Source organism: Tiliqua scincoides, chromosome 2 (genome assembly GCF_035046505.1).
Source record: "Tiliqua scincoides isolate rTilSci1 chromosome 2, rTilSci1.hap2, whole genome shotgun sequence".
Taxonomy (NCBI): Eukaryota; Metazoa; Chordata; class Lepidosauria; order Squamata; family Scincidae; genus Tiliqua; species Tiliqua scincoides.
Genome location: NC_089822.1, coordinates 169039504 through 169061667, shown reverse-complemented (window position 1 = coordinate 169061667; position 22164 = coordinate 169039504). Strand labels below are relative to the sequence as shown.

The following is a 22164-nucleotide window of genomic DNA, read 5'->3' as shown; positions in this document are numbered from 1 at the left end:
GGGTGCCCCTTGGGGAGAAAAGCTGGATGCAAAATGAGTAAATACATAATACTGTTTCAAACCTCACCCCTCTGTTCCAATACCTGCAAAAACCGACCAGGGAACCAACATCTTTCCATAGCAAAATATGCTCCCAACCCTTGCAGAACCCCTAGTACTTCTCCTGCCAATTCCCATCATAAACAGAACTTGAAGAACAGAAACAAATTCATTTCCCTTACAGTTTATTTACATACTTCCCATTAACATTGATGGCATTGGTGGTGACAGTCTCAGTGTTATCACAGCACCCAACCAGGGCCTCAGACAAATTGGTCTCGGCCCCAGGATACACAAACCAGGGAGAAGCCAGAGAGAAAGAGAAACAAAAGGTGATTCAGGTTTAACTTAATGTTAGCTAGCTGGTCAGTGAGGAGAAGGGATTTGTTACTGTGGCTAGCTTTGGGGTGTTCCAAGGAGTAAAGTATCAGCATCAAGGGGGAAAAAACAAGTGAAATCTTCAAATTCTGCCTCTTCCAACCCCACCACAACCTTGTCAATCACATAATTTGAACAAATAGGAGGGGCCACTGAAACAGGAGGTATTCCAGTAGGAAAGGGATGGGGAAAGGCAGGCATGGAATGGTAGAGAGGGGAAATCTGTGGGAGCCAGTCCATAGGGCCTCACTTTGCACTAGGTGGCTTGTAGGGCTCCAGAAGCAGACTTGAGAATGTGTTGACTTTGTCAGCCCCTCGCACTTCATGTGGCAGCAACGGTAGCTTTACAATGTGAAAGTCTTCATAGAGGTCTTCCATCTGGAGGAGGAAACAACAGTTAAGAGCACCCAACCATCAGACTACCTACAAGAGATTGGAAATCAAGATAAGGGGAATCGCAGCAACATTTCTGCCTTCACTTTGCCACCTGTTGGCCAGAAACTGCACTATTTGCGCTCTGAAGAACCCCTTCTCACACCACTAGAATCATCACTACCAAACACAGCCCTTCGTCCAGTCCTAACTGAATGGCAGATATATGTCATCTTAAACGAGTTTCAAAGAACTTCACACTATCATATTTCCACTGAAACTGAGAAGCTAGTTGGTATGTTACTGAATTGCTATTGTCAGAATCATTAGCCATCTTACAAATCTATACGTTGGAAGCAATTACACTAGCTTAAATCTCTCATATACACCAGTCTACAGAGGGTGAACATACTTTGAATTATCTTTGCCAGCTTAAACACATAGCCTAAAATGGATATTCCAGATCTTTCTAAAGAGTACAAACATTTCCAGGCTCAGCATGGAAACCCAAAGACAGAAGGTGAAAATACAGTTTGAAAGAAGGGAGAGAAAGAGATCCAGCCATGCCCACAGAAAGAGGAATGCTGTTATTGTTGGTAAATTCTGTTCTCTTTCCATCCCCACTGCCTGTTACCTTCTCACCAAATGGAAGAGGAGGAAGCAGCTCCTACAAATGCCAGCTCAGGCACGAGAAAGAGAAATCTGCTTCCTGTCCTCTTTAGTTACACAATTACTAGGTCCATTTTTTAAAGGCACCAGTGATTACTGGACACCTGGATTTGCCCTTAATTGCAGAAGATCTTATTCAATAACAATTAAGAGGAACAGTATAGGAAAGAGATTCTGAAGCTGAAGGCAAAACCAAAGCTTCAGCAACATGTGAAGTTAAAGAGTAATGTTGTCATAACGAAGGCTGGGGAAGGGGGTTCACAAGCCAAGTATGCAGACATGAGGTAGATTTATGCTGACTTCTGCCATCTCCCCAAAGCAGACACTTGGATGCTGTGCATTGCCTATAACCATACCTGGTCAAGGTATTTGGACTGGATTTTGTGTCGGGCCTCACACATCTTGCAGGGCTTCTCTGGGTCAGGGAAGACTAACTGATTGACTATGATATTGTGGGTGTCGATCTTACACTTGGCCAGCTCCTGGATGAGCCGTTCTGTTTCATAGAGGGACAAGAACTCAGCAATACAGACACAGATGAAAGTTGTTTGTTCCTATGATGGTGACAAGATAAAGCAAAAAGTACCATTAATCCAGCGATACAAATAAGACTGCAAGAGACAGTTCCTCATTCCTTTTCCATACACCAGAGTTCTGCCCCCATCTAACCTTTAAACACCTCTACCTCTATTACTTCCCCCACCATTCACCTTTTAAAGGCAAAGAGATGCATGCACATGTGAAGGCAAAGTTGGGTAAACACAGGCAGAGCTGAGATTTCTTAAGAAATCTTAACACTCCCAGGGGAGGGGGAGTTTACAACATTGCAGACCTCTCCTGCCTTCAAGGCTTAGTTCTACAGTAGACCCATTGAATTTGTCAGGATAGCCAAGTGGTATGCAATTTAACAACACCTACTGCTTTTTGATCCTGATATAAGCGATGACAAGAACTCTACAACACTTTGGTCAGAGACAAACGCATGAGAACCAGAGCAGTAAGAACCATCGCTGATTATCAGTTCCCACTAGCTGAGAGCTGAAAGCAGAAAGGGCTATGCTGCCCTCTCTCTAGGTGATCCTTCCATTCCTCAGGTTGTTACCTATATCCAAATATTGGATATAGTCAGAATATACAGCTAAAAAACAAAAATAGACACCCCACAAGAGTCAGACTGATTGGAATGCTCAGAGTGCTTATCTTCTAGGACAGTGATTTTCAACCTTTTCCAACCTTTGACAATTGATAGGGCACACTATGCTGCCAGTGGGGGCTCACATCTCCCATTGGCCCTATTAATAAATGACTATCCCCCAAATTTCTGTGGCACACCTGTGGACCACTAGCGGCACACCAGTGTGCCAGGGCACAGTGGTTGAAAATGGCTGCTCTAGGACCTTACTGACATCAATGAAACAGATGACATGCTTAACAAAGACTGGCCTAGGAAGCTGAAGGTCAAGGCTGAACTCCAAGCTATATCATAAATTCTAAAAATCATCCCAACCAGTTTCTAGTCTGTATAAATGGACATTGCCAAAATGGCTGCCAGGAATGGGAAAAAACACCTAGACTCATATAATGTAGACTCATCACAACTCTGGAGAAGAGTGCAGGTGGAAGAGTCCACATATTTGCCTCTTCTCCATCATTCCCCTCTATAGTCAGAATTTAGTTACCAAACCCCTCGGGGCATGAAGCAAGGGGCACTTAGTTTCTAGGACTCTGTATAGTACTATATACACATTACTTAAAATAGAAGGTTCTTAAATACCCCAACAGCTTGTGGACAATATCTGTTTAGTTAAGCATAAATCCAGGCACAGTAGCTGCTCTAGAAAGGATTCCAACTGGAGTATCTAGTCACTAGCTACCAAAACAAGAGACAATTTCTCTTTACTTGAGATTTGCTGTTGTGGCATCAGATGCAGCACTAGGTTCCTTCTTATAGGCAAATCTATTATTCTGGGACCACACCCCTCAACAACCCTCCTTTGAAAAATACTTACCGGATCCTTGAACTGCTCACTGACTGAGCGGATAACAGGCAGGGTCTCCTCCAACTTGGAGGCCAACTGGTCAGCATTCATATCACCCAGGCCAAGCATGTTGCACATCTAGTAAAGGACACACAGGATACTACAATGAGGGGCTTCTACCAACAGAGAGCATATCCAATGCATAGCCAATTGCATGCCTGATACAATACTGTAAGCAGATGGAGTGGGATGGGGACCTAAATAGCTCAACTCATAAAGCCTCAGGTTAGCATGCTGTGACTAACAAGGGTTAAGTGGTAACAGTAGCCCTTTGATACTGCATCTTACAAGTAATTTCACAAGCCCAAACAACTGATCATATTGCTTCTGAACTTCGCACAAAAATACTAATGGGATCCATGTAAGAGCTATAGTAAAGTGCTACATAGTGGAACCTATTTCTTTTTCCACAGGCTTATACCTGAGCTCCAGATGGTGTACATACTTCCTCCCCTCCTTTCTGATACATGTAGGCATAACATAGCCCTTTGTGTATCATTAATTATATTTTATTACTATTGTACAATCTGTGTTTTTATTGCATTAACTGTACACTGCTTGGATTAGAAAAGTAGTTTATAAATCTTTTAAATAATCTAGTCAACAGGCAATTGTTGTGCTGCTTCTCCTCTCCTCCCTTTTACCTGCGATATGAAGGGACTGATCTGGTTCTTTATTTGCATCAGGCGGCCCAGACCCCTCTCCACGATGGTGGGGAAATTGAGGAGTCGTAACGTGTGCCCAGTGGGTGCTGTGTCAAACACCACCACGGAGAAATTCATTCCTTTCACCAACCTATGCAGGCCAGAGAGAGAACCATCAGCAGTCTTTGAGGGCAGAACACTGCATCTCATTAGAGATGCTCCTGATTCTTTATGCTCTGCTAATACTGGTCCCTTGCTGGCTTTCCTAGAAATCTTATTTCAAATGACAGTGACCACCTGAAATACACCTGCAATTCTTCTTAACAGTAAGTAAAGTGTCCGTAATGCACAATATCATGTGAATTTCCACATGGATATTGTTCTTCAGTATAGTCACAGAATCTAGGAATCTGATTCACATAGCTACAGTTTAACTGCAACTCTGGAAATTTAGGTTCTTATGAGGATTTTTGATAGTTCCTGCATAATCATGACAGTTCAAGTGTTCACAGTTTCCAAATTAGTCAGTACAAGAGGTAGTAGTGCACTCAGCAAAGGTTTAATCTCATGTCCCCTCATCACACTTATACCCTCTAATGTTCAGTGAGTGCTAGTGCTTTCTCCATTCTTTCTCAGTTTATGCATGGGGAGTCTGTTACATACAAAGTTGCAGGGCTAGAAGCTGCACAAATCAGTTCAATCTGCAACATTTATTGAAGGTACACAGCTGGAAACTCTGGACACCCAAGACTGACATACAGATCATACATACTCTTACTAGGCTACACCTACAAAGGGTGCCTTTCAGATCTGCTAACTCCAATCTCACAATAGCATACAAAGTAAAATTCCTTGGTTTTTGGTCATCTGCTTCCCAATACAGGCCACAAAAGGCAGGATGGGAACAGTGGACCCAATGTTCCAATCACAATTCTCACCTCATTACTTCAGCATAGCTCATGGCCTCATCAATACCAGGAAAGGCACTCATTGCCTCTTGCATCATCTTCTTGCCCATACTCAACATGTTATCCTCCTCAAAGAACTCATCTGGAAGTTCAGCCACACCTAGGCTAGGATCAATCTCCTGGGAAGAAACAAGCGACAACAGAACAGTTTGTACCACATTCACAAAACAGAGACAAAGTCATTGAACAGAAAGCAATGATGCTTAGAAAAAAGCGTTAAAATATCTGGTTTGTAGAACTAACCAATAAAGATACTTTGAAGGTATTCACAAAGAAATTTTCAAAACTCTCCCATTTATTGCATAGGACTCAAAATTACAAGAAACCACATAGAGCAGTTTCTCCTTGTGATCAGATACAACTTTAAAATTGTTTTTATTTATTTAAATTAGTTCACCTTGCAGAGCCCAAACATTACATACCATCTATGTCATGGTCTGTTCTAGGTCAAAATCCATCTCAAAACAGCAGTGTGTATCCCATGTACCAACTTTTTACAAAAAGATTAAGGCCCTTTTCTGATTTTTTGAGTAATCAGTGTTCGAGGCTAAATACGCAATAAAAATTACCTTGTCTCTGTAAAAGGACCCCAACAACTTATGCCCGTTTCAGTGAGCAAGACATTTGAATTGTGACCATGCTACAGTAGGTCCAAAAGACTTGAACTGGAATCACCATGTCTGTCAACTTGATATTGATACTGCTCCTCTACCTCCTCCTCACTTAAATGTATTTTAAGCAGTGCCGAAAGATTCATCTGTTCACCAGCTTTCCCCTCATCTAATCTCTTCTTCTTTTCAACTTGAGTCCTAGCTCCTTCCTTCTTTCTTATCTCATTAACACTATAAATATGCAGATAAGGTCTTATATTTTTTACTTTTTGTCTAGATAGTTGAAAAGTTTTACAAGATATTATTATAAGCAGTCTGAGACAAAGATTTAAATACCTAGCAAATAAATAAAGGGGTGGGAAACACTTCACTTGCTTAATTTCTGGGCATCAGGATGCTGTTAAAGAGCAGAGCCAGAAGGAAAAATGTTCTCAGCACTATCCCAGACTTTTATATGCATAACACAGAAGTAGACACAAGCTCTATCCAGAGGTTTCCAAAGTGTGCATCATGATGCCACAGGATGTCCCTGATGTCCTCTCCTACCAGCTCTCCTGGGGGCCACTATCTTGGATCACGTGAGATCTCATGTGATCCAAGATGGTGGCACCTAGCTAAGCCACGAAGAAGAGACTGCAGGGACATCATGACTCCAGTAAGTTTGGAAACCACTGCTCTATACAGTAATGCAGTAGTTCTCAAACTGTGGGTCATGACACAATTTTTGGTGGTTCACGAACTGACAGGGCAGATTAGGCTATGCACATCAAGGGTTAAATAACCTGCTACTTTGGGGGGAGCACTGCTGCCCAATCATCATTACAGCCACAGAGGCTTGAGAGGCTGGTGTAGTGAAATTGGGTTTGTAGAGGATAACAGAATTTAGGATTAAGAGGATTAGGAAATAACATCAAGAAATCATGGGAGAAGTGGGCACAGGACACTACCTAAAGAGAGATTCAGACCATGAGGTGCCTGGCCTGGCTCTTCCTCAGAGTTGCAGTCCACAGATTTATGGCTGGAGACAAATGGTAGAAAAAGCTCAGTTTTGGAATGCTGGAGATACTGTTTCAAACAGGGCCCTGGGACAGTATTTCTGGAGATAAGGAACCAGCTGTAGGCAACTATGGGGGGAGAGCAACAACCATAAAACTGTGGTTATTTGACCACAGCCCAAAAGGTGCAAATCCATCTTTTGGGAAAAAAGACATCAAAAAGTACCCATGTGAAGCTGATACATAGCTTAAGGCATGCACCAATTCCTTTGTTAGGGGAGCTGGGTTAAAAAAGGTATAAAAGAGGGGACGTAAAGTCTTGTCACTCCTTTCCTTCCTATGTTCCATCTTGCCTGCTGTCGGGGAACATGCCGTGGGCTCGCTGCTGGCAGGGGTCCATGGGCGAAGCTGTCCTTAATCACACCATGGGCGGATAACCAGAGATCACTTTCAGGAGGATCCAACTTTAGAAGCTAAGTACAAGGGAGTTAGACAAGACAGAATTTCTTACTTTGCTTGCTGTATCTTATTCCTTATAACCTTTTCCAATGAGTGAGGGCTTTGCTCTCTTTTTGTTTACTTATCTTGCTTTACATAAACTTCTCTGAATAGATTTGATGTTTATTTCCCTGGGAGGACTGACACACATTGCCAAGCTAATCTAAATACCTTCGGCTATTCGGATGTTTGCAAAACACAAAAGAGGAAAGAGTAGAAACTCCAAGTTCTTTAAGTTTCTAATTCAAGAAGCTCTTAAATTCTTCTTAATAAAAATGAATGCTCCTGGTCCATAGAGAACAGAGCAGTGATTTTCAACCTTTTTCATCTCATGGCACACTGGCAAGGCGCTAGAGTTGTCAAGGCACGCTGTCTTTTTTGACAACTTACAAGGCATTCCGCACTACTGGTGGGGGACTCAAATCCCCTGAAGGCCCTACTAATAAATGACCCTCCCCAAATTCCCATGTCACACCTGTGGATCATTCGCAGCACACTGGTTGAAAATCACTGGGCTAGGGCATCACTGCTGGTAAAGTGAATTTTTTTAAGGTGGATCCTGATGCAAAAAAGTTTGAGAACCACTGCAGTAAGGCCTTCAATAATACCACTTCTTTTAGAACTTTCTTACAGTAGTCTTCACCCTGGGTTGATTGACAGCAAGTTCAGTCAGTGAGAGCAGTGCATTCTGGCAGTTAGTGCCAGCTTCCTGCCTTATAGACAATGAGTCCCCTACAATAGTCTTTCAGACACCTTCCAAGAAATTTATCCTCAGCGACATTAGAGATATTACTGTACAAGACAAGTTGTTTTTGTTTTGACTACTCAGTCCTATTAGCAGCACTCTTACCATGGCAAAAAGGTTGTCATAGCCCTTTACTTTGGTAGGAACTTTGGAAAATTTCTGATCGAAGGCATCCGAGATGTTATGAGCAGGATCAGTGGAGATGATGAGGACGCTCTCCCGCACTTTGGAGAGCTGTACTGCTAGGCTGCAGCTGAGTCCAGAAAGTAAAACAACAAGCTGTTGTTAATATCACATGGTGGCATGGGGAAGCAAAGGAAAAGTAACAGCACAAGCTTTTCATCTACCACAACCACAGTCCTAACCAGTCAATTTGAATTTCTCCATAATGAAAGATTATGAACCCAGAACTACTGCCAAAATTTATATGGATATTTTGCAAACATTATGCAGCACGGAAGGTTACGATAAACTGAGAAACATGCTATACACTGAAGATTCATTTATTCCTAGTTCAATTTTGCAAATAAGCTAGTTTTTGGTGAACTTTTCTATTCACAACCTGCCTGTACGCACCAACAGCCTAAAAGCAATGAACTGATTTTCTACAAATGCTTTTCTGCCTGCTCACCTGGAGAGTAACTTTCAACTCACAAGCCTCCCTTATTTCCAGGTGTTTTATGCCGTAATAGCTCAAACCTATGCATATTGACTAAAAATGATTTTAACTTTAGTAGCGATAAAATAAATGTGCACAAAGCTGCAGCTTAAGACGTCTAACCTGTCCCATCCCTCACATTCAGAAAAATTACAACATGATAAAAATCAGTTTAATATCAGTAAACACAATTAAAGTAAGCTACATCACAGTAAAGATATTAATACTTTCAAAATATAGTACCAGAAGACAGACAATTTGCACCCCCCTCCCAGGTTCTTTTTTTATCATATGTTCATGGATATGACTTCAGGAATCTCTGGAGTCTCAACAGTAAGGCTGCTGCCAAGAATGTGCACTAACTATTCTTTCGAGGGCATTGCGGGTGGAGCTACAGGCTGGCTGTAAGGTATGGGACTCCTCATTATTTGGGGCTTTGAACACAAAACCAGCATTTGAAACTTGTGGCTAGGGGACCACCCAATCATAAGAACATAAGACCAGCCCCACTGGATCAGGCCATAGGCCCATCTAGTCCAGCTTCCTGTATCTCACAGCGGCCCACCAAATGCCCCAGGGAGCACACCAGATAACAAGAGACCTCATCCTGGTGCCCTCCCCTACATCTGGCATTCTGACTTAACCCATTCCTAAAATCAGGAGGTTGTGCATACTCATCATGGCTTGTACCCCATAATGGATTTTTCCTCCAGAAACTCATCCAATCCCCTTTTAAAGGCGTCTAGGCTAGACGCCAGCACCACATCCTGTGGCAAGGAGTTCCACAGACCGACCACACGCTGAGTAAAGAAATATTTTCTTTTGTCTGTCCTAACCCGCCCAACACTCAATTTTAGTGGATGTCCCCTGGTTCTGGTATTATGTGAGAGTGTAAAGAGCATCTCCCTATCCACTCTGTCCATCCCCTGCATAATTTTGTATGTCTCAATCATGTCCCCCCTCAGGCGACTCTTTTCTAGGCTGAAGAGGCCCAAATGCCGTAGCCTTTCCTCATAAGGAAAGTGCCCCAGCCCCGTAATCATCTTAGTCGCTCTCTTTTGCACCTTTTCCATTTCCACTTATGTCCTTTCTGAGATGTGGCAACCAGAACTGGACACAATACTCCAGGTGTGGCCTTACCGTCGATTTGTACAACGGCGTTATAATATTCACCTTTTCTAATGATCCCAAGCATAGAATTGGCCTTCTTTACTGCCACCGCACATTGGGTCGACACTTTCATCAACCTGTCCACCACCACCCCAAGATCTCTCTCCTGATCTGTCACAGACAGCTCAGAACCCATCAGCCTATATCTAAAGTTTTGATTTTTTGCCCCAATGTGCATGACTTTACACTTACTGACATTGAAGCGCATCTGCCATTTTGCTGCCCATTCTGCCAGTCTGGAGAGATCCTTCTGGAGCTCCTCACAATCACTTCTGGTCTTCACCACTCGGAAAAGTTTGGTGTCGTCTGCAAACTTAGCCACTTCACTGCTCACCCCTGTCTCCAGGTCATTTATGAAGAGGTTGAAAAGCACGGGTCCTAGGACAAATCCTTGGGGCACACTGCTTTTCACCTCTCTCCATTGTGAAAATTGCCCATTGACACCCACTCTCTGCTTCCTGGCCTCCAACCAGTTCTCAATCCATGAGAGGACCTGTCCTCTAATTCCCTGACTGTGGAGTTTTTCCAGTAGCCTTTGGTGAGGGACCGTGTCAAACGTGGGGATGCTGGAGAACAGCCAGTCTCAGAAAGAACTGCTGCATTGGGCTGGAACTCAAGGCTTCCGCCTTCAGGGCAGCCACACATCAAGTAAGTTCAAAACACCTCCAAGACAATCCTATGCATGCAAAACACACTGAACACACACAGACGCATACATATATACACATATGTATACATATACACACACATGCATACACACACGTATACTCATATACACACATGTGCGCGCGCGCGCGCGCACATCCATGTACACACAAGGGCATGCATAGACAGACGCACACCTGTGTGTGCCAGGCAGGCACAGGCAGGACCGCCTCCCTCAGCAACCAGCCCCCCCCCCGACACTGGTACACACAGGTGCTTGCCCAGGAGGGACTCTCGCGCGGGGCCTGCACGGAGACCACCTCACGGGCTCAGGCGCCCCGCTCTTCCCCAGGAGGCGCCTGCAGCCTTGACGGCCGCCCAGCTGGACAGGCGAGGCGCCCCCCTCGAAGCCCCGCCTGCCTGGGAGGGGGGAGAGGCAGCAGCCGCCCCGGCCCGGTCACCTGCAGGTGGTCTTCCCCACGCCGCCCTTCCCTCCGACGAAGATCCACTTCAGGCTGCGCTGCTCGATGATGTTGCTGAGCGTCGGCTCCAGCGGCTCCACGTCGGGGGCGTCCTCGAACTCGTCCGCCTCAGCCGCCAGCCCGGACGCCGCGGCCGCCATCTTGGAACAGCGTCACGTGACCAGACGCCGGCCTACACCATTTTAAAGGGCCGGCCGGGTCCTCCTCCGAGGCTTCCGCTCCTCAGCAGGGGACGACGGCGCAGGCGCAAGCTGCCCCCACTCCCGTCACGCCACGCGCTCGCTCAGAACGTTGCAAGTGGAAAGGTCCAACCGTACAACCACATACGCGTCCTTCCGCCCAACCGCCGCGGCGCCGAGACTCCACGGATTGGTCGACAGCCGCCCGTCCTGATTGGCCGTTAGTGCCACGGCAGGAGCCAAAAGGCCCGCCCCTCAAGCCTTCCGATAGCCGATGGCCACGTGACAGGAATGGACGCTCTTGATTGGTTGCCAGGAGTGGCAACCCGCACGTTCCAGCACCGCCTTTCTCTTTGACGTGCGTGACGGTCTCGCGGACGCGCACAGAAAAGCCTTGGCAACGGTGACTCCCCTGAGCCGTCCCGTCGTGCTTTGCGGCGGCGACAGGCGTTGACGTCCCCATTCCCCGTCGCGCTCCGTCGAGCTGAGGGGACGGCGCAAGATGGCGGCGGAGCGAGGCGGCGGCCCGGGCCCCGAGGCGGCGGGGCCGGGCGGAGTGAACGTCTTCGCCAACGACGGCTCCTTCCTGGAGCTCTTCAAGCGGCGCATGGAGGCAGCTGCTGCGGGGGGAGCTGGGGCCGAGAAACAGAGAGAGACCGAGCAGCGGCCGGAGCCGCCCGGGGAGCAGGACCCGCCGGGAAAGAAGCGGAGCGGGACCGCCCTTAGCTTCGTAAGGGACCCGGGCCTGACCTCCCCCTTCCTCCACCCCGACCTTCCGGGCAGGTTCTTTAGTACAGGCCGGAGGCGTCTGGCCTGATGCGAGGGTGCGGGCCTGGCTGTCCTGCCTGCTCCCCGAGCATCTGCTGGAGGCTGCACTGGGGCCCTCGGCCTGCTCCAGCGGGGCTCTTATGTTCCTTTCTCTGAGAGTCACTGCAGCTGCCATTGTTTTCCCCGACAGTCTTATGCTCTCTTAGTGGCAGAAGCCCAACAGGTACAGCGTCTCCCCTCCTTGTGAAGTGCTCGCCTGTGCGTCCTTTTGCCTCTGATGTTGGGGCCGCTGCCCCATGCGCTGACTGACTCTGGCAGCTCTTTAGCATGTCTAATCTGACGTTTCCAGGAACCTGTTACAGTCTCTGATTGCTCTGAGCCTCTTGCTTTTCTTCTCTTCCTGTCACCATAAAACAGATTAGGGCCTAGTCCTGTCCAGACTTCCAGTGTGATGCAGCCCTGAAGTAAGGGAGCAAACATTCTCTTACTTTGAGGAGGCCTCCATGAATGCCCCCCACTGCAGGATGCAGCACTCACTCTATTGGCACAGCTGCATCAGCACTGGAAAGTTGGATAGGATTGGACCCTTAGGGTGCCAATTTTCCAGTGCTGGTGGAGCTGTGCCAGTGGCGCATGCGCTGCATCCTGTGGTGGGGAAGCTGTCACAGAGGCCTTCTTGAGGTATGGGAATATTTGTTCCTTTACCTTGGCACTGCAATGCAGTTGCACCAATGCTGGAAAGTTGGATAGGATAAGACCCATAGATTGGGCCCATAGGGCCCAGTCCTATCCAAGTTTCCAGGACTGGTGCAACTGCAATGCAGCCCCAAGGTAAGGGAACAAATGTTCCCATACTTTGAGGAGGCCTCTGTGACTGCTTCCCCACCACAGGATGCAGTGCACGCACCAGGAGTTAAGTCAGATAGAGGTTAAAAGACCGAGGAGTTAAGTCAGATAGAGGTTAAAAGAGAAGATGTTTCAGACCTCATTGATAAATTAAAGATCAATAAGTCACCGGGCCCTGATGGCATACACCCAAGGGTTATTAAGGAATTGAAGAATGAAGTTGCAGATCTCTTGACTAAGGTATGCAACTTGTCCCTCAAAACGGCCACGGTGCCAGAAGATTGGAGGATAGCAAATGTCACGCCTATTTTTAAAAAGGGAAAGAGGGGGGACCCGGGAAACTATAGGCCGGTCAGCCTAACATCCATACCAGGTAAGATGGTGGAATGCTTCATCAAAGATAGGATCTCAAAACACATAGACGAACAGGCCTTGCTGAGGGAGAGTCAGCATGGCTTCTGTAAGGGTAAGTCTTGCCTCACGAACCTTATAGAATTCTTTGAAAAGGTCAACAGGCATGTGGATGCGGGAGAACCCGTGGACATTATATATCTGGACTTTCAGAAGGCATTTGACACGGTCCCTCACCAAAGGCTACTGAAAAAACTCCACAGTCAGGGAATTAGAGGACAGGTCCTCTCGTGGATTGAGAACTGGTTGGAGGCCAGGAAGCAGAGAGTGGGTGTCAATGGGCAATTTTCACAATGGAGAGAGGTGAAAAGCGGTGTGCCCCAAGGATCTGTCCTGGGACCGGTGCTCTTCAACCTCTTCATAAATGACCTGGAGATAGGGTTGAGCAGTGAAGTGGCAAAGTTTGCAGACGACACCAAACTTTTCCGAGTGGTAAAGACCAGAAGTGATTGTGAGGAGCTCCAGAAGGATCTCTCCAGACTGGCAGAATGGGCAGCAAAATGGCAGATGCGCTTCAATGTCAGTAAGTGTAAAGTCATGCACATTGGGGCAAAAAATCAAAACTTTAGATATAGGCTGATGGGTTCTGAGCTGTCTGTGACAGATCAGGAGAGAGATCTTGGGGTGGTGGTGGACAGGTCGATGAAAGTGTCGACCCAATGTGCGGCGGCAGTGAAGAAGGCCAATTCTATGCTTGGGATCATTAGGAAAGGTATTGAGAACAAAACGGTTAGTATTATAATGCCGTTGTACAAATCGATGGTAAGGCCACACCTGGAGTATTGTGTCCAGTTCTGGTCGCCGCATCTCAAGAAAGACATAGTGGAAATGGAAAAGGTGCAAAAGAGAGCGACTAAGATGATTACGGGGCTGGGGCACCTTCCTTATGAGGAAAGGCTACGGCGTTTGGGCCTCTTCAGCCTAGAAAAGAGACGCTTGAGGGGGGACATGATTGAGACATACAAAATTATGCAGGGGATGGACAGAGTGGATAGGGAGATGCTCTTTACACTCTCACATAATACCAGAACCAGGGGACATCCACTAAAATTGAGTGTTGGGCGGGTTAGGACAGACAAAAGAAAATATTTCTTTACTCAGCGTGTGGTCGGTCTGTGGAACTCCTTGCCACAGGATGTGGTGCTGGCGTCTAGCCTAGACGCCTTTAAAAGGGGATTGGACGAGTTTCTGGAGGAAAAATCCATTATGGGGTACAAGCCATGATGTGTATGCGCAACCTCCTGATTTTAGAAATGGGTTAAGTCAGAATGCCAGATGTAGGGGAGGGCACCAGGATGAGGTCTCTTGTTATCTGGTGTGCTCCCTGGGGCATTTGGTGGGCCGCTGTGAGATACAGGAAGCTGGACTAGATGGGCCTATGGCCTGATCCAGTGGGGCTGTTCTTATGTTCTTATGTTCACCATTGGCACAGCTGCACCGGCATTGAAAGATTGGATGGGATTGGGACCTTAGTTCTCTGTTTTGAAGGCTCTGTTATGCAAATTGTATTCTAAACCTAATTGGTGTGAATATTTAGTAGTGGTTCCTGCCCTCTCCAACCTGGGACCGGTTTCCTCTTGGGCATCATGGAAGTCAATTTAAAACAAAACACACTCTTGCTAACAATGCAGTGATGTGCACAGCAGCAGTTCCTGTGTAAGTTAATGTTATGCTGGGTTTGTTAGCTAGCACTGGCAGTGGTTTTATCATTGACTTGAGGGCTGGGGTGCTGCTATCAACATTATCCCTGATAAGAGGACAAGTATGCAGTCTCAATAGCACCCGTTTCATTAGTCCTAGTGTTGGAGACCCTAAAGCAAATTTTAAAATCTTTGTTCATTGTTGATCTTAAGCCATTTCTGCCCAACGCTGCATATACACAACAGGGATCAAGTGTGTACATCTGGCTGGGCAAAAATGGGTTAAATATGTTCAGAATGATTCAGTGTGATTTACTTCCAAGTGGATGAGCTTCAGATTTTAGTGCTAGGCTGCAATCCTATACATGCTTATCTGGGAGTAAGTCCAAGTCCATGGGATGTACTTCTGATTATGTACTTCATAATCCATAGGATTATGCTATTTGTCTGGGTGATGCTTTGTAGTCCAAAGTAGAACTTCCTCACATTAGAACTTTTTTCAAAAAAGCCTCTGCAGCCACCAAAGCTAAAGCTTTCCAAAAATATTATTGCTCTCTTTTATATACTGGATCCTAGTATGGAGTGGGTAGTTGTGACAGTTTAAGAGTTAAAATAAAAGAAGAATCTGAACATGCAAAATAAATAAATGCTACTCTGAGACTTCTGATAATCAAAAATTATCATGACATTTAGCAGGTCATAAAACGTGTCTTCAGATTGAAATTGGCAGATGTGATGACACCTTGTCATCTGTAAGTTAAATTCTGTTGAAAAGCAATATATAAATATCCCTCATATTTCAATGTAAAGCCTTGTTTTGAAGAACTGTTTGCTGGACTGATGTGAACACTGTGTCTATTACAAAGACACTGTTAAAGGAATTAGGCTGTACTGAGAAACTGGACTCAGTTATAAAGTGCTATTGATTAGATACTGTATATGAAAATAGAAAGGTTCTTAAAGTGAACTGGGAGTTTTTCTTTGCTTTAAACTCGAAGAGCTAAATAACTTACAGCGCAATACTGTGTGTATTTATATGGGAGTACGCTACTCTCAACACAATGACACTTCTTAATAGATGTGTTCTTTATCTAGATAGTTCTGAAGTCCCCAGTATGGGTTTTGGAGTAGAAATGAACTTTTCTTATCATGCTTATGGGGGTTGATAATTCTGAAGTAAGCTGCCACCATTCTGTTCACAGTAGCCCAGGAAGAGTGCAAATGTGATTATATTCTCCATCAAGCTTGACTACCATAATTGGAGTGGTGCAAAACCCAGTCACTATTCTAATGAAATAAGCTTTAAAACAAATTTTCCTGACATGATTTGAGAGATGGGGAAACTGGATTTATAATGCCTGTGGCATTGCTAAAGAAATAGATAGCCAAGGTTTTAGGGGCTAGGTATTGAAGGCATTGTAGGACACAATAGCATCTGTTGTGATCATCAGGAGCCCCTCTCTTGTATTTTAGTTTTTGGTAGAAACAGCCCCTATATTTACAAGAGTTGTACTTTAGATGAGGTAAAAATTTATTTTTTTTTCTACATTAAAGCTGAAAATTTGGATCTTAAGTCTCTAGGCCAACTGTTTTTAATGAAATTATAAGCTGCCTTCGTGACTCCATTATTGGAGTCCATAACCTTTTAAATGAATAGGTGCTGTTAGAAATCCAGGTTTCTTGATGTATCAGTGGGAAAAATGTGGGTTTTTCTGATGGCATTGACATCAACAGCACTTTTCTAGACCTGAAAAAGGCTACCATTCTTCTCACAGAGGACCACAAGTTGAAGTAGATCAGATTGATAATTACCGAGAAATAAAATCCTTTCATATGTGCTCTAGAGTAGACTGTGATATTGAAGGGAAGAGTAACTTCAGTGATGATGCTGTTTCTTAGCAGTGAGCCTAGAAAGAATGTCTTACACTTCCCTTTCTTGTTACGTGTCATGTCTTTTTATGTTTGGGCTTAACTGTACGGATATATTGCTGAACACTGCTAAGGTACCCTTTTACCCTCCTAGCGCAACGGTGTAGGTTCTCGGCAGCTCTGTACTGACTGACAGGTGTGATGGCGAGTTAAGATGATCTAATTGAAGGACATACCGTTATATAGTGGGCAACATTCCCCTTGCAGCTTCCAGGGCTCGTATAACGGTTGCAGTCTTCTATCCCTTCACCCAGGTGGGCAAGCGGAGAGGGGGCAGCAAACTAGCCCTGAAGACAGGAGTGGTAGCCAAGAAACAAAAGACAGAGGATGAGGTAAGTTGGGATAGGTCTTGTGGTAACGGGGTGGTCAGCTGTCAGTGTGTGAAACTGCATCAAGCTATTGCAAATTTCAGTGAGGGTAGCAGTACCTCTGATTTGTTTTTAACTAATGGGTGAAAAGAGAAGCAAAGACATTTTTACCCTCTTGTGGTCTAAGCATGGCTTTGATATTGCAGCTGGGGTATGACCCCAAGTTTAGAACCATTTCTACCTTTTGTTTTTGTGAAAATCTGCTGAGGAGCTGAACCTTGGTTACCTTTCTGCTGGCAGCTCAGAGGCGGTTCCCAAAGGGCATTCACTGGGGTGTTGTGGTAGGCCCATTGCCCAGCAATGGAACCACAACATGACCCTACAAACAGTGGCAGGAGGCTCAGCAGTTAGAACTCCTGTGCATGGTCTTTGCGTGCTTGAAAAAGCCCTTCTGCCCACCCTGAGCTTCTTACCACTGGCCTCCCAATCCAGAAGTGGTGATGGGATCATCATTCAGTCGCATCACAAATCATTGTCACTTCTTTCTGGGTGTTGGGGTATTGTGACAAACGTTTGGGAAGCACTGGTCTAAACCTTTGTGCGAGAGGGACACACAGTTGTGTTTCTGTGAATTTGCAAACAGCATTGTAGTAAAACTCATTCTGATCTGCTGCTGCTGCTGTATGCTCAAGGCAGAGCCCTTATCAGTGGAAAACGGCTATATGAATCCTTTGGAGAAATAGACAAATACTTAGACTTTTGTCCTCCTTAACTTGTGGTAAGGGCAAGACAGTTGAGAACCGGAATTGGAAATTAAGTTTCATATCTACTCCCTATTTGTAAAATGTGTTCACTTACCACATTTTCATTTTGCTCTATCTCCCAAGAAAGGCAAAATGGGCCTTTCTGTTTTTTCCTTTCAACAGTACTGTGCAATATGGTTCTCATACATTTAGCACTGGGACCCACTTTTTAGAATGAGAATCTGTTAGGACCCTCCGGAAGTGGTCATGATCATGCAGGAAATTTTTTTAACAATCCTAGGCTGCAATCCTATCCAGGATTAAGTCCTATTTACTATCAGTGTTAAAAGAATATACAGTGAGGTTAATGGTAGAGCAAGGTTTTGAAGCTGGGTCTTCCTGATTGAAGTTGAATAATCTGTGAACTACAACTCACTGATGGTCTAGAATAATATCCTAGACCTCTTGTTTTCTTCTGTGCTCTTGCCATGTTATGCTTCTAAGTACAAGAAATCTAGATGTGTAACCTTTAGTTTTTTTTCTCCCCTTTCTCTTTTGTAGGTTTTGACAAGTAAAGGAGATGCATGGGCCAAATATATGGCTGAAGTGAAAAAGTACAAAGCCCACCAGTGCAGTGATGATGATAAAACCCGCCCTTTGGTGAAATAACTTTCAGCCCCAGCCTGGACTGTCTCCACTGTACATAATTATTTAAAACAGCAAAGGAGTGTAGCTGTGCCCCACAGACTGAATGCTACCATGGCAAGTGACTTGCCATACTTTTATATCTGGGAATTTAAAGCCTCCTTCATTGGTTCATTTATTGTTTCCTTCTCTTTTTTCTGAGAACTAAGAACTTTGACTTAGTTGCAAGACTTTTTTATTTGTATAACCTGAAATAGTGGAATTGGTCTGATGTGTCTTTCCCTGAATCACCAGGCAACATAACTTGCCCTCAAGGTCTTTAAGCACTGAGGCTTTGTTTATTGTTTATATACACCTGAAGTTTCCACCATTGGATAAGCCACATGGCTCCCTCTTTGCCAAATTCATTATCTCTTGCTGTTCAAGGTGAACTTAAGTGCAGTCACAATAACCAATCTGCAGTGCAGGCAGTAGTAACCCCAGAGCACTTGGTTATTGTTCTCTGAAGATGATGGTGCTGGATTTCTTGTTATGCTTAACATCTAGCAATTCTGTGACTGCATTTATGACCTTGTTTATACTCTGTTTCACTGTACTATTGCAGTGCGTTAGGTGGTTTCTTAATTCAGTTGCCGCTACTTAAGTCTCTTTTCAGCCTTCTGCTGTGCATGTTCCAGTCCAGCGTTGGGGATTAAATGTGCCTATTTGTAAGCTAAAAATGTAGCTAGATTTGGTCTGCTCATACATGAACGTAGTGGAGAAAAACTGGCCATGATGACTACACAATTTACCTAGGACAAATGGATCTCAAGGCATCATGGTTCTAGCCTTTAACCAGCCTCCATGTCCCAGTCCTGGACTCTGTGGCCAAAGTTCCTGGGCTTGAAGCACAGACCTAGAATTGGGGTTGGTGACCATTGGTTTGGCAGTGTATGCTTGGGAACTGTATGGTGTGTGTCTGCGCACGCACACATTTTTTTTTTCATTTTTAGTGTCACCAGCTGGATTTCTTACACTTGCTCCAAGGTAGTGTGTTAGATCTGAAAACTCTGTTGCAAGTGATGCGAATTCGACTTATACGTGTGAGTGGTTGGACGCAACTTCATGGAAAAGAGCTCTGGTACATTCTGAGCAATTGAATTGGTCAAGAATACTAATGGTACCTTTTATTCTTTGACATTTCTCTCCCAATTATGTACTGAGGTGCAGCTAGTGCTTTCTTTTGAAACTTACCCTATTTGGGCCATGTCCTTTTAATCAAACGTGCCTGCGTTGGGAAGGATTGAGGAAAACATCTGAGCAGTACATGTAAACATGTACAACTCTTTCCCTGTGAATCAGATTGAAGATAAACCAGTTGAGATGTTATATCACCATTTGGGGAAGTTCTGCCTGAATGTTTAATGAGTGTGTATGAAACAGCTTATAGGCCATATCTTCTGTATGTAAATACTTTTTGTCCTAAAGAAGTCACTGCTTTCTACCAGTCAGACTAGCTTTGGCACTTGCGTAGGACACCTAAGCCCCTTGAAGGGGAAAAAAATAATGCTCTTGTTTAATGTTACATATGTTTGCTGGAATTTTAACCAACCTGGTTTGTCATACATGAGAGACTGTGTGCTGTTGAAAATCTGCAGCAACTGTAAAGGTTTAAACATTTCATTGTTGTCTGGTTACCAGCTTGCTATGAAGTAGTGGCAGTTTACTTTTACACTTGATCCAGATCTCTCTTGCTTTTGACTTCCACAGTCCAGCTTCAAGCACCCAATAATCATTCTTAATAGTAGCTTTTTAAAATAAATTTCTGTTGTGAATACTCATTTGTTGGCATTATTTGTCCAGATCATGTTTATATTTTTCTTCATCAGTAAGGATGTACCTACTGATACTTACAAAGTCATTTCAACTGTTTACAGCAGCTATGAACAGCATCTAAAGCTCTTAGCAACAGCATCAATTTTTTCCTGTTTTATGAAATAAATACCAGAACTCACTAGTAGTGATCACTTTGCAGAGCCCCATATTGGGATAATGTAATACTTTTGAATGAAAAGAGCCATAAGAGACTGCCCAATTCACAATTAAGAGTTAAGAGTTCTTAATGGTTGCACATAAGGTAGGGTGGTTAGTGGAGGTGGAACAGAATCCTGTTATCAGATTGTACACTATGTTCTGGATTAGTTTGGACCCCTCAATCTATAAGATCTCTTCCTTTTATTGAAATCACTATTTCACAAACAAATGTGTATTGTGAAATGGTAGGGAAAAGATCAGCAGTTTTACTATCTGAATTGTGTTGTTGAACACACACACAGCTCCGTTATTTGCAGCTAAACTGCCTCTTGCTGTGTCAAGAGCCTCCAAACTCCAGACCCAGGCCAGATCCAGTGTGCCCAACAATCACTTCTGCTGGGAAATTGGGGGGGGGGCAGAGCCTCCTGGGGTGATTGGCAGCAGAAGTGGCTGTCTGGGGCAAAGTCACAGCATGAAAAAGGGCTACTTCATGCTGGAATGGTAAGGCTGTGGCATGCCCGGGCCATAATTTGGAGACTGCTGCACTAAGGATGGTCCATGTTTGCAAAGGGGAAAGCAAAAATTCCATATGTACTCCTAGTTAGCTGTATCTGAACAGGACCACAAGCCGCACCTCTCCTGAGGGCATCTCATAAGAACATTATAAGATGAGCCCCACTGAATCAGACCAAAGACCCATCTAGCCCAGTTTCCTATATCTCACAGAGGCCCACCAGATGCCTTGGGGAGCACACAAGACAGTAACAAGATGCAGGTATCTTGTTGCTATTTCCTTGAATCTGGCATTCAAATTAGCATACTTCTAAAACCAGAAGTTTGCATATAACCATCACAGCTTATAACCTGTGATGGAGTTTTCCTCCAGAAATTGTCCAATTCCCTTTTAAAGGCATCTAGGCCATGTGCCATTACCTCATCCTATGGCAAGGAATTCCACAGATTAATTACGTGCTAGGTAAAGAAATATTTTCTTATGTAACCACACAGATGCATTCTTAGAGGAAATCAAGCCACAACCACCACAAACATCTTCAGGATTGACATTAAACCTCTGTTTGATCATAATTCTGTTAGATGTTTTATAACCACCTAGGCATCCAACCTGGCCTCTGCCCTTGTCAGGTGCATTTGAATGACCAATCAGCTGGCACATGCCAATCCCAGCAGGGAGGCTGATGAAGACCTTTTGTTTGTGGGGGAAAAAAATGAAATTTTGGACTGCACAAAGTGATCTGACTACCTGGTGTTGCTGAGGCTTTCCTCAAAGAAAATACAAGAGTTATAAAGAAGGGAGTAAGAAGACCTCAGTTGTCACAAGATGATCATGTAAGTATACAACAGACAAAAAGCACTGAATACTTATTTGACACAAAGCCAAATGCAGCCCCCAGAAGCAATTTATTCAGCCCCTGTTATAATTGGGCTCTCACAGCTTGATAATTGTGCTCTCTCACATCTTGAAAATATGAACAAGATTTGCACATTTTCTCTTCTGTCATTTGCAGCTTAATGAGTTTCTCTTTGAGAATGAAGTATTTCTGGCCATCAGCTACTTGCTATCACTTTCTGCTTAAGCCATTTCTTCCCAATGATGAACAGGGATCAAATGTGTACACTGTGGGCTGGGCTGAAATGGGTTAATGATGCAAATTCTAGCCCTCAGCAGGCACCATGAATGCTAACTTTGGCCCTCTGTATGAAATGAATTTGACATCCCTGCACTAAACCATGCATTTTGCTCTTCTGAT

The 22164-nt window shown here is 44.5% G+C and overlaps 2 protein-coding genes across 2 annotated transcripts; one reads left to right on the top strand and one right to left on the bottom strand.

Moving 5' to 3' along the window:
* Nucleotides 1-207: 207 nt before the first annotated feature.
* Nucleotides 208-11308, bottom strand: GET3 (guided entry of tail-anchored proteins factor 3, ATPase). The gene is made up of 7 exons (XM_066617649.1): nucleotides 10893-11308; nucleotides 8064-8211; nucleotides 5080-5228; nucleotides 4142-4292; nucleotides 3468-3575; nucleotides 1815-2012; nucleotides 208-795 (listed from the first exon to the last, which is right to left on the bottom strand). Exons 1-7 carry the CDS (start codon nucleotides 11051-11053, stop codon nucleotides 664-666), a joined length of 1047 nt encoding a protein of 348 aa, XP_066473746.1. The 5' UTR covers nucleotides 11054-11308; the 3' UTR covers nucleotides 208-663.
* Nucleotides 11309-11544: 236 nt separating this feature from the next.
* Nucleotides 11545-20202, top strand: TRIR (telomerase RNA component interacting RNase). The gene is made up of 3 exons (XM_066613956.1): nucleotides 11545-11822; nucleotides 16941-17018; nucleotides 18299-20202. Exons 1-3 carry the CDS (start codon nucleotides 11595-11597, stop codon nucleotides 18404-18406), a joined length of 414 nt encoding a protein of 137 aa, XP_066470053.1. The 5' UTR covers nucleotides 11545-11594; the 3' UTR covers nucleotides 18407-20202.
* Nucleotides 20203-22164: the final 1962 nt, after the last annotated feature.